The following is an 11,673-nucleotide window of genomic DNA, read 5'->3' as shown; positions in this document are numbered from 1 at the left end:
AGAGAATTGAGGAATTGTGTCAGTGCCATGACCGCACTCTGTCTCTCATTTTGGTCAGCGAGGCCTCTCTGTCTGTTGAAAGTTTACCGTGTAAAACTTGATTTATGATTTTGGGACAGATGATCCAAAGCTCTGAGGTTTTTCCCAGAATCAGTAATCTTCTTTATTTATGACGGAATTTCAAATGATCTTAACTTTTAAGTCATCAGAAGGACTGCTGTTATGAGAGAAGCAGGACACACTGGTTATATTTCAGTCTGAATCACTTGACACTGTGCTGAGTGTTACAAGAACACAGGCTCGTCTTTATTACCTTTTCTTTTGTAAACTTTCCCGACAGAGAAACACTTTGTCCACATCAGTTTGAGTTCATAAGACAGTCGGTCTGTTTATTGGAGCTAAATAAGAACAACAATCAGATAAATAAAACCAAAATGCAACTTCAATAACTCTTGACTGAGATGAAGTTATAATTTCTTCTACTTCCTTCTGAAACTCAGAACCATCTACCACACTAATGGCCCGATCACATGGAGACGTGTCGTTCGAGGCCCGGCTACTCCAAACATGCCGAAAACATCTGGGAGTCAGGGGTGTGGTCAGGGATGGCATGGGCCCCCCTTGATTGTTATTGGCCACCACAAATTCAATGTTTTTGTTTTTCTCATCTCCTCCTGCTTTTATTTTCAAAACCAGCTTCTCCGTTCACACCTCTGTGTGTGTGTGTGTGTGTGTGTGTGTGTGTGTGTGTGTTGATGGAGTCCATAGAGGTGAGGCAGAGTGTGAGAGTGTCAGCCTGACGGTGCTGACAGTTGGAGACGGCTGCAGGTTGTTGGGACACGGCGAGCATCCGATCAATGTGTGCGTCCGTCCTAACGACGGATTCATAACATTCCACCTCCGTCCATCTGTTAGCAGAGGCACTTAAAGCATGCTACAGCCTTTAGCTTCACCCTGACGCTCTCTCTGCACGTTCACATTGTATCACAGCCTTTCAAAGACCGAGGTCCTCTTAAGATGCTTTAGGGGCGTCGCAGTACCAGAGACCTGCCAAGACCCAGACCCCGTTTACTGGGAAATCTTTTAATTATCAAATTTGCAGGCGCAGAAACGTTGCTAAAGTTTTAGTACACTTCAGACGGAGTGCAGGAGTTGGTCTTCAACTGTTGTTAATTAAAAACAGATACGCCGCCTCGGACTTCTATTTCTGTTGCCGTGGTAACAAATAGTTTTGGAGTGAAGTTATCTGGTTTTGTTAAAACTCTACTCTACGTGTGGGTATGATGTGTGAGCCGGCATGTAGCCTACCTGAGGTGTCGTGGGACTAATCAGAAGAAGGGAGGATCCCTCATGGCGAGCCCGGTGAGGCTGTGTGTGAGGTGTAGGAGGCCAAGAGGGGTTGTGTGGTGTCTGGGTTGTCACAACCTGGAGCATGCATGTACTGAGCCGGTGTCTGTTGAAGGTGGCAATGCTGTTGTGGTTGCTATGGCAACTAGGGTAGGTTATTTAACTTATCAGTAGGATATAAGGGCATGACTGGAGCAAGAGGGGTCTTCACTGAGCGCTCGTCCTTTCATCAGGGTATCGTGTGTTTAGTTTAAACACTACTAGCTAAGACTTTCTCTTAAAGTGCACACAGAGAAACACGTAAACCCCATGCAGGTTTTTTCACTATGACGTGACGCCTGACTTGATGCAGCAGCTTGAAAATGTGTCTCTGCGTTTATGAGACGATAGAGATATGATTTGGATGCTTTCATCTACAACAGACTCGTTGGTAATAAAAGGTTACCTGTTTAGTAAATGTATAAACCTGCAGAGCAAACGCCGTCTCTTTAAGTTAATCTGCAGATCCTTGAGATTGTGAAGCCGCCTCCTTCACGCTCACGGCGTCCCGTCCTGCGTGTAACAACATGCTGCATATTTTCCATGCAGGCCCGCTGACAGGTCTGAGGTGGTCGGAGCGCTCGCACAGAAACAGCAGGATTCCTTTAGTTTTCATATTTACAGTTCATAACCACTTCTTCACCTCGTTGGTGTATAAACGCTGTTTTCATGACACGTTGGAGTCTTTGTCCTCCAGTTTAACGTCTGAAACTTTAAACTCTGTGTGTGTTGAAATGTTGCAGCGGGTGTGTTGCAGGCGCCCGCTTGTTTACAGATCTGCTGTGTGTGTGTGTGTTTGTATGATAGAACGCAGCTCTCTCTCTCTCCCTCCCTCTCTCTCTCTCTCCCTCTCTCTCGCTGTCTCTCTGCTCATTCAACCCCTTGCTCGTTTTGTCTTTTTCTTTCCCCTGCAGCTGTTTTTGTTCAGCTCGGTTTACTTTCCATCCCAAATGTTAGGTCAAACACTCTCGTACCCCTTTCACAATCGCACAGTATGCTGGTTTGTTTACATCTCCTGCTCGGCGCTGCAGACACACGGAGGCATGACTCAAACAAAAGACTCGAACAGAGCCGAGTTGGACTCAGGTCTCAACCCTGATCCTGACCCTGAAGTCGGTTTACATCCTGTGGAACCTTTAACCCCGGAGCTCACAGGTTTAGTGTGAGAGGAGGGTTTCAGGCCTCTCATCATTTATTTTCTATTAGTAAATAATCTGATAAAAAACAGTTACTAACTCTAAATGTCCAGGTGTGTGGAGGTGTTATGTGAGCTTTCAGATATTTAACCAGTTAGGATGTTTAAAACGTGTCTTGAGGCTGTATTAAGAAATGTTTGGCGTTTTTCCTCGATGCAACACAAAAACAAAACAGTTTCCAACACTGTGAACACATTCTGTTTCTTTCTGAAACAAATCCATTGTTTGAGCAGGAGCTCTAACCCCCCCCTCTCTCTCTCTCCTCCTCAGGGGCAGTACCGGCCTTCAGACCTCCTGTGCCCAGAAACCTTTGCCTGGGTACCGATCGAGCGATGCCTTCCCCAGCTGGAAAACTCCCGCTACGCTCGTTTCAACCAGGATCCCGATGCAGGTACAACCCCGCAGCACTTCACACTTCAAACCAAGTCCGAACCTGGAGGAGACCACAAGTTTCCACATGCAGCTCGTATCCTAGAATACATTAATAACATTAAAATCATGAATGCTCACATCTGGAAGTCGACGGTTTGAAGAATAAGTCGATGAGCACTTTTTATAAACCGCATCTTTGAACAACTTGTTTAACAAACCTGGTTTCTTGAGTTCTTATTGGTGGATGAATTAGCCACAGAGGTTTCCTCCTCTGCTAACACCGGCTGATTTGAACAGGATAAAGCAGTTTAACTTTAAAACTCTAACGATCTGCAACGGACTCACAACCTCACACTCAGCTGTTTCTGTAAAGGTGCTCCGCTTGTTTTTAGGGAATTTTTCCTCTGCAGGGTTTTACTGGGAGATCGTCTTCTCCTCTCCAGAACAAACAGAACATGCAATTCAAATCAGAAAAACACTGAATAGTCAGAGCTTTCAGTCAGGTGACTGGCGTGAAGGCCTGGAGGTCATAAAGACTTTAAGAAAGAAGCAGCGCGAGCTTCTTAGTTTACTTCCTCTTCTAAATGACGCTCGTTTACATCACCTGACGACCTCAGAGAAACAGATATATGAAGATAAACCGAGAGTTTAGGGCACTTGCGACCCTCATTCTGCACACGGGACACTTTTTCTGTTGCTAGAAACAGCAAAGTCCTCGCCGGTGTTACGCTTCAAAAAGTGACCATGTCAACTGGTGAATGCGTCTGTGGATGTTGTACGTTTTGTCTCCTACCGAACGCCTCTTTGTCTAGCTTTCATTCAAACAAAACTAACTTGAATCTGCCTGACTAAAATCCTTCTTCTGGTTTCATGATGAAGTTAAAACTTCTGTGAAAGTCTGAGTCTGAAAGACGTCAGCTGGAGATGTTGTTACTGTTCGGCAGAGAGCCACAGTGTGTGTGAACTCTGATCAACGTGCACCTAATAGATAGATAGAGAAGAGAGGAGTTCCACTTCATCTGACGGCTTCTACCGGCCCCCCTGAGCTTGGTTTTGGACCCTTCAGTCCTGTCCTCACTCTTCTGGATGAACCTCTGAACTCTTACATTAGCATGTGATCCGGTTTCAGAGTGATGTTGTATTGAAAGCTGTGGGCAGAGTGCACTCAGTGAACAGAAACAGAGAGGTCTGCAGCTCTGTTCTCACAGCCTGCAGTCCAAATGATCCCTCCACTCGCTCGTTATGAAAGGGCTGTGTTGGTTTAAGATGAACAGTGATATCAGCAGAATTAAACCACACAGAGAGGGTAGACTGGCAGACGCCCACAGCTTGGCCTGCTGGGGTGAGAGATGAGGGTCAGCGAGGGTGTTTATTAAAGTGAACGTGGGTTTGAAAGTTTTAAAGAGGAGCTTTTTATTTCCTGCATCGGGGCAGAAACACAGACTCATTTCTGATTCCTTTCTTGAATCTTTCTCCCTGATCACTCTCCAGAGTCGATGCTGCATTTTTAAGTTTAATGTGTTTTAAAATAATGAACGCCTGCAGCTTGCACATCAACCAAACTCAAACATTTAGCATCAATTGAATCTGCAAGCTCAGCAGAATGACTCACGCTGACACAGTCCAGGAAATAAAGTTACGTTAACTGTAAAGGTAATGTGATGCAGGAGGAGGTATGGGACATGACTGGAGCTTGTTGTTAGTGCCAAAACTAAAGTCTTCAGATATCACTTTCAAAACGAGGAAATTTAGGTTGACATGAATCCACCATGAGGCTGAAGATGTATTTTTTAAGAATCAGAATCCTCGAGCAGATCCAGACTCTTTGGTGACCTCCCCTGGACGGGTCGAGATTGTTGACTAGAGAGAAACGAAAAGGATGCAACAAAGTGAAAGCTCTACGACGTCTTCTTTTAGAGACTGTTTGTGCTACACTTTCTAGATGTTCCAGGGGCGTAAAGACCAGCGTCCACTGACCATCTTCAGCATTCAGCATCCGAGTGCTCACAGTTCTCTCAGCTGCAAACAGTTCAACAGTGCGGTGCTCGTCCGTGTCACTTCTCCCTCACCGACCAATCAAAAGCAAGAACAGGCGGGTCTGATATCATATTTACAACAACAGTGGCGGAGGAGACGCTAGTCTGACTCATGTTTTTGGAGGGAACAGCTGAGTATCGTCTGTATATCAACAAATATATATGGAGTGTTTCCTCGTAATATTACAGCAGTGGATCTCAACTGGTCTAGCTTTAGGACCAGCCACAAACTCGTTCAGGAAATATTGCGACCCAAATTCAAACAATCAGACCTTAAGCGGTACAAAACATGACAGAACAACAAAACAGGAAAAAAAAACATGTTTAAAAAGCAATTTGTAGACTTTTTGACTCAATTTTTAGACATCTGCGACCCACTGAAAACGGCTCCCTGACCCACTTTTGGGTCCCATTCCACCTTTTGAGAACCACCTACCTAGAGGAAGCATATATGAGATAAAAGGAACCGGTCCAAGCACTGAGCCCTGTGGAACTCCATGACTTGCTTTAGCATGCATGGAGAATTTATTGGAGAATTTATTTTTGTGCAAACAGAGTGGTGGTCTTTATGGGAGCTATTCCTCAAATAGGAGATTCAAAAGGACAAGAATGTGATTGACTAGCAGACCGGGACTCTCGGAGAAAGGGGCACCATTAGATTAAAAAAAAAAAAACATTTTATAGAGATTGGAAGAGAGAAGGAGGGAGGCTTGTGGGTGTGTGCTGGCACCAGAAGAGGGGAGAAAAATAATAAAATGGAAGATAGATGTGCAGGGAGGTGGAGGAGGAAAGACGATGTGGAGAGAAGACTTCAGAGTTTGTAGTCGTGAGGTCATACTTGGCCGTACAGACGTTAAAAACCCTCGCTGGCACAGATGCTCTTTCGTCCACCCCCTTTGTGGAGGTCAGATTGTGTGATGATGAGGAACGTTTAAGTTCACCGTCTCTAAAAATCCAGTGAGGAAATAAGGACTCGTCACGTTTAATGACTCACTGGTTAACTGATGTTGTTGAATAATGTGGAGGTGAAGGCGTCAGGAGAAGTGAGGCCGTTTAAAAAACGAGAAGTCAGCCTGTCATTTACTACATCACGATTAACAGCTTAACTAAGCGTCGGTCTGAATTTGGCTAATGTCTTCACAGGCAGAACAAAGCCGCCCTCGCTCTCGCCAAAGATTGATATTAATCCGTGTCTCTTGTGGTGCCTCCGTTCCGGCTCGGACTGTTGACCTTGGACCAGTCTGGACTCTGGCCTCGCTGTCCAAACTCTGTGTCATCACGTTTCAGTGCTAGCCGTGTTGATGGGTAGCTCTCAGAACCGCTGCCAGGCTGTGGGATGTTGTGGTGGTTTGGAGCTTTCCGTTGGTCAGTCAGCAGGTCAGCGTGTCCCGTGTCATGGTCAGGTTAGAGCATGGCGATCTGTGGACGTCTGCGGCGCACTGCTAATTGGCAGTTTGTCTTCATGCGGCTTGTTGTTGGCCCCGATGAAGGCATGGGTAAGTCCTGGCCGAGGCTAATGGTTTTAAATCTCCACAGGCTGCATAAATAACGGACAGAGCTACCATGATGTCACTCTTTGGTCTGAAGCCTGATGTGTGACATTAAAGCCTTCGCCATGCTGGTTTTCTGGACTGCTCCTGAAACTCTTCCTGATCTTCAGTTGAACAGAATCTCAATGTGAACTAAAGAGTGGAGAAGAACATACTGGAGAACAGGAAACATAATGCAGCAGGTTCATTAGAGCACAGAGATGGTAGAGGTGGCGTGCAGACAGTCTATGGTCGTGCAGCGTTCACAGGGAATAAATGAGTGTTGGGCCGCCGGTCGTGCGGTCAGATTGTGTGTCCGGGTAACAAACTGTCCTAATGAGGTGTGTAAAGACAGATCATCTAAAGTTTACTCGACTGCGTCTGCAGCGGGTTCACGGTGATTACAGCCTGTGACTGACACATCGAGCACTCAGAGGCCTCGATGCACGCACGCACACACATATACACACACACTGCAACACACATGTATTATCTCTCACACTCTTTATCAGTGTTTATCGGGGCATCGTTCACTCAGCAGGATAAACACTCAGAAACCCCCCCCCCAAAGCAGGCGCCAAACAGACGCACAAAGTTACGACACACACACACCAGGGCTGCAGGAGTTTAGAAGTTTACTTCCAGTCGTTTGTGGAGCAAGAAGCTGAACGTTTAAGATGTTTATTTAAGCTCATTCTTTTTGCAGTGGATGTGAAACTGTTCGAGACGATACTGTGGAGCAATAACGCTGACGATTCTCCTTCAGAGTGCTGCAGGGACACACGAGTCTCCACTCTTGATGTCCTTTGTTATAATCAGAAGTAATCTGCACTTTTACGACCTTCAGGATCCCATCCGTCATTTTCATAAGAATAAAAAGGATGCTTCTTTATCTTTTGCTTCCTGCTCCTTAAATGTGGGGGTGAAGGGTCTCGGTCTGAGCTGGACTGATGTGAGCTAACACAGGAGCTTGATCCCAGGTCTCCCTCTCAAAGAGCGGCTTTCTTACAACACAATGTTTCAGCCTCTTTCTTTTTAGACATCAGCAACATTAGGTCAGAGGAAGTGGTCATAACCCGGTGGCCTGCCTCTGACCGGCCTCCGGTGTTATCGGGTGTTTAAACGTTGAGATGGATGTGAAGAGAGAGGGGAGCGTGGCGAAGTGTCAAGGCCCCTCACCTCAGCTCTGACCCTCTTACTCGCCCTCCGACCCCTCACCACTCCTCCTCGCCCCGACCCTGGAGGAGCTGTGACCTCAGTCCGCTGGGCCTGGCGGGTCTGGATCTCCTCAGAAAGAAGAGGAGGAGGAGGGAGTGAAAGCTGTTTATGTGAGGAGCGGATGTTTGGAGTCAGAGAGAGCGATGAGGCCTCTGCTCTGCGTTACTGCCGAGGTTAATAAACCGTCTTCAAACATCTGCTCTGTGAGACGCTCGCCAGAGGACCGAGAGGCTTCACACTGTCACAGGACGCTTTAATACCACGCCTTTAAAAACCATAGGAGCTCTTTTATTTGAGTGATCCATCGCTGGAAAAACTCAAATCTTAACAAGTTTATGAGCTTTAAAAACATCTCGTTACACGTCCTCCTGATAAACCACAGAGACTCAGAGAGAACCTGAAGGAGGAGAAGGGATCCACTTCCTCCCATCAGGACGCCTTCTTCATGATCCTGTGGAGGTTACATAACGTGTTTCAAAGCCGGTCTGTAATCCGCACGACGTTCTGCTGATATTCATCATTTAGAAGTTTGTATCGAGCGTTTCTCACTTCTCTGACTCAGCAGTTTTCAGACCGTGGTTAGGGAATAACTGAGCGAGGAAATTAAGTTAATAAATAAAACATGAATCCACAGTGAGGTTTGAAAATCTGAAAATGTTAGAATATGAGAATAAATGGATAGAGGTGGGAGGAGGGGGATTGGGGGGGGGCTCAGGGACTTCTGTTTGTACCCGCCTCTCTTCTTTCCTCTGGCTTGTTTTTTAAGTTGGAGTCGCTGCACGCTGGATGTGTTAGTGATACCTTACACGGCGGGATGTCAAACTGAAGGCCTTCCAATCGTCCCGTCAGAAGATCCCGTGTGACCCGTATTCAGTAAGTCGATGAGCTGCTCCTCTTTCTGCACAGAGCGAACTGTAAACTTTACAGACTGAGGCGCTTAACGGCCATGCAGCGTTCATCATTCACACAGAAGTCTCCAGATACACCTAGTAGTGCAGATGCTCTTCTTCTGATTCAGGAGTGTGAATGAGCGGTTTGTAACATCAACTTAAAGGTCACAAATTATTTAAAATCCTCTTCCCCATCTTCCTCTAACTCTAATATGTGTCTCTAGTCTGTCTACAAACCCCCCAATGATGAGAAAAGTCCATCCTCTCCGTCTTCTGCCTGCTCCACTTTTCAGAAAATGTGTGCTCAAACAGGCCGTTTGGAGATTTTCCCTTCATGACATCACAAAGGGCAGTAACCCCTCCCCCAGGTGGGTGACACTCCCACAGCTAGGTGTTTGTTCTGCCCTCTGAGTCTGCCTTCTCACCATAAACTATAGGACATGGAGCGAGAAAGCCCGAGACACCCAAGCCCTTCCAGAGAGGGGGCGTGGTCAGACACAGCTCATTTACATATTTAAAGCTACAGACACAGAAACAGCCTGTTCTGAGCAGGGCTGAAATAGAGGAGTTTATAGGCATGATCAAATACAGGATCAGAGTGGATTTAGAACAAGAAACTTCACACACATGTTTTGTGGAGCTCTGAGACTTATTGACACTGAAGAGGAGGAGAATATGTGACCTTTAATATAAACGCCATTGTGATTGAATCTCTGAAAAGGAGTCGAGTTGATATGTAGACGTTTATAGATAACTGATAAACTCCTTCTGAAAGGTCAAACAAAATGAACAAAAGAAAATATATTGTTCTGGTCTCGTTGATCCTCCCTGCTGTGCTCTCTTTACGCGTCCTCTTGGCGCCGGCGGTGGGCGGCCTGGCTCGGCCTCTCTCTCCTGGAGGCCACGGGTTTAGTGGTCATTGTTTATTTTACACTATTTTCCATCCAGATCTCCAGAGGGTCGTTCTTAGCTTCACGTTTAAGATTAGAAACGTTTTTCTGTGTGCTAATGGGAGCTGGCAGAGTTCGACACAGGAGCTGAAGAAATGCTGAGTGTGGGGAGCCAGCGTGGAGCGAGGCCGCGTAAACAAGGCCCACTAACGAGCGAGCTCCACCGTGGCACCGCCGCGACTCCAGGTTCAGAGCATTAAAACACTTCTGCTCCTCCAACTGCTTCTGGGAATAATGATGCGTCAGTGCCAAGTCACTCCGAGGTTAACCCGTCAGAACGAGGGAAAATAAGGACAAGTTTGAAGTGTGGCTCATGAGCGCTCTGCTTTTTATTATCCTCCGTGTGTGTGTGTGTGTGTGTGTGTGTGTGTGTGTGTGTGTGTGTGTGTGTGTGTGTGTGTGTGTGTGTGTGTGTGTGTGTGTGTGTGTGTGTGTGTGTGTGTGTGTGTGTGTGTGTGTGTGTGTGTGTGTGTGTGTGTGTGTGTGTGTGTGTGTGTGTGTGTGTGTGTGTGTGTGTGTGTGTGTGTGTGTAGGAGACTCTCGGCTGCTGAAGGACATCAGCCTGGTTCTGGTTCTCTACAGACGGACCGTCATGCCGTACGGCGTGTACGCCCGTAAGCGTAAAGGATCGAGTGACGAGGCGGAGGTGCAGCAGTATGCCGGGCTGGTGGGTCAGGACTGTGCTGAGAGGATCCTGCTGTACCGAGCCTGAACACACACACACACACACACGCCATGTCACACCTCTGCACCTTTTTTTTAATCTACATGAACACACCTGCACACCTCCCTGCTGTATGTGTGTGTGTGTGTGAAGCGCTTCCTGCTGCCTCTCTCTGTAGTCTCAGCTCCTCAGAGGCGGAACAACGAAGGAGCCGACCGCCGTCTGCTGAGTGTTTGTATTCACACACGCGCTGCTTTCATCAGCTGTCTTATGTCAGTTTATCCTGAAGCATCAACCTTCATCTCCTTCCTGTTCCATTATTTCTTTGGATTTGACCCCCGCAGGGTGAGGTCGCCAAGATGTCAGACTTTTTGATACTTCGATTTTTTTCAAGACCAGGTGTTTTTTAAACCAGCGTCAAAATCAGCTTCATTCAACTGTTTCCTGTTTGAGTGTCCTATCATGAGCAGCCAGAAATGAAGCCACTCCCACTGCAGAGCTCGTGGAACAAAGTGGAGCTAACGGAGCATTAATAATATCAACATCATGATTGAAATGTTGACCTTTGACCTGTGTCAATACCAGAGAAAAACTTTATTCAGCTCACAGCGAGCCGTTTATTGACGAGCCTCTGAGTGTTTGAGTCACCAGCTCGTCAACACAAAGCACCACACTTCAGTTTGTCCACCTTCAAAATAAAAGCACCACACTTCAGTTTGTCCACCTTGACAGCTGTGATTGGCTCCAACCCCCAGCGACCCTAAACGGGAAAAGTGGTTTAGATGATGGATGGATGAATTGAAGTCTTATTTTGTTACCATGGTGTCAAACAGATATCGTTATTGTTTGATTTTTAAAAGAATCATATCAAAGTTTCAAACTCTGATGTTATGACGACCCTCCCACCGGGATCAGTCCCTTTAATCCACTTTGATCATATTAAAGCTTGAATGCTGCAGAAGTGATGCTGTTAAATAAAGCTCCAGCTGCTTACGGCTTCAGCTCTCCTCTGAACCCTCAGAGATCATTTAGTCCTCTCCATGTTCACTATTCTGTTCCAGCTGCCCACTCGCAGCACCTCAGCAAAGGGTTAATGTGAAGCTCAGAGCGTCTTTTTGTTCCTGTCTGATATATTTATGGCTTTATTTGCTTTTCTTTTAATATCGACACTGTGTTTTTGATTTGAATCAAATAAAGGGTTGTGTATTCCCTGGTTGGACTTCATGGCTCGTCTTTGAATTCTCACTTCACATCAAACTCTGAATCCTCTCGGAGCGGGATTTAGGGAACAAGTCCAATAACACACAAAGAATCCTCTGCTGGCACACACTGCACATTCTTACACATACAGTAGTACGATCTTGTCACACACACACACACACACAGATTAGAGCTCGAGTTTGGCCAAGCAACAGGTGTCAGATATACAAGC

The 11,673-nt window shown here is 46.3% G+C and overlaps 1 protein-coding gene across 5 annotated transcripts in view; it reads left to right on the top strand.

The window, feature by feature from the left end:
* LOC132975818 (arginyl-tRNA--protein transferase 1) overlaps positions 1 to 11,454 on the top strand; it is a 62,058-nt gene extending 50,604 nt beyond the window's left edge. For all 5 annotated transcript variants that reach the window (XM_061040635.1, XM_061040636.1, XM_061040634.1 and 2 more), the window contains 2 exons: positions 2,853 to 2,973; positions 10,111 to 11,454. In XM_061040635.1, coding sequence (XP_060896618.1) covers positions 2,853 to 2,973; positions 10,111 to 10,289 — 300 coding nt within the window. In that variant the 3' untranslated portion in view covers positions 10,290 to 11,454. The remainder of the gene's footprint in view (positions 1 to 2,852; positions 2,974 to 10,110) is intronic.
* The last annotated feature ends 219 nt before the right edge of the window (positions 11,455 to 11,673 follow it).

This window comes from Labrus mixtus, chromosome 6 (assembly GCF_963584025.1).
Source record: "Labrus mixtus chromosome 6, fLabMix1.1, whole genome shotgun sequence".
Lineage (NCBI taxonomy): Eukaryota > Metazoa > Chordata > Actinopteri > Labriformes > Labridae > Labrus > Labrus mixtus.
This window is presented reverse-complemented; position numbering and strand designations above follow the sequence as displayed.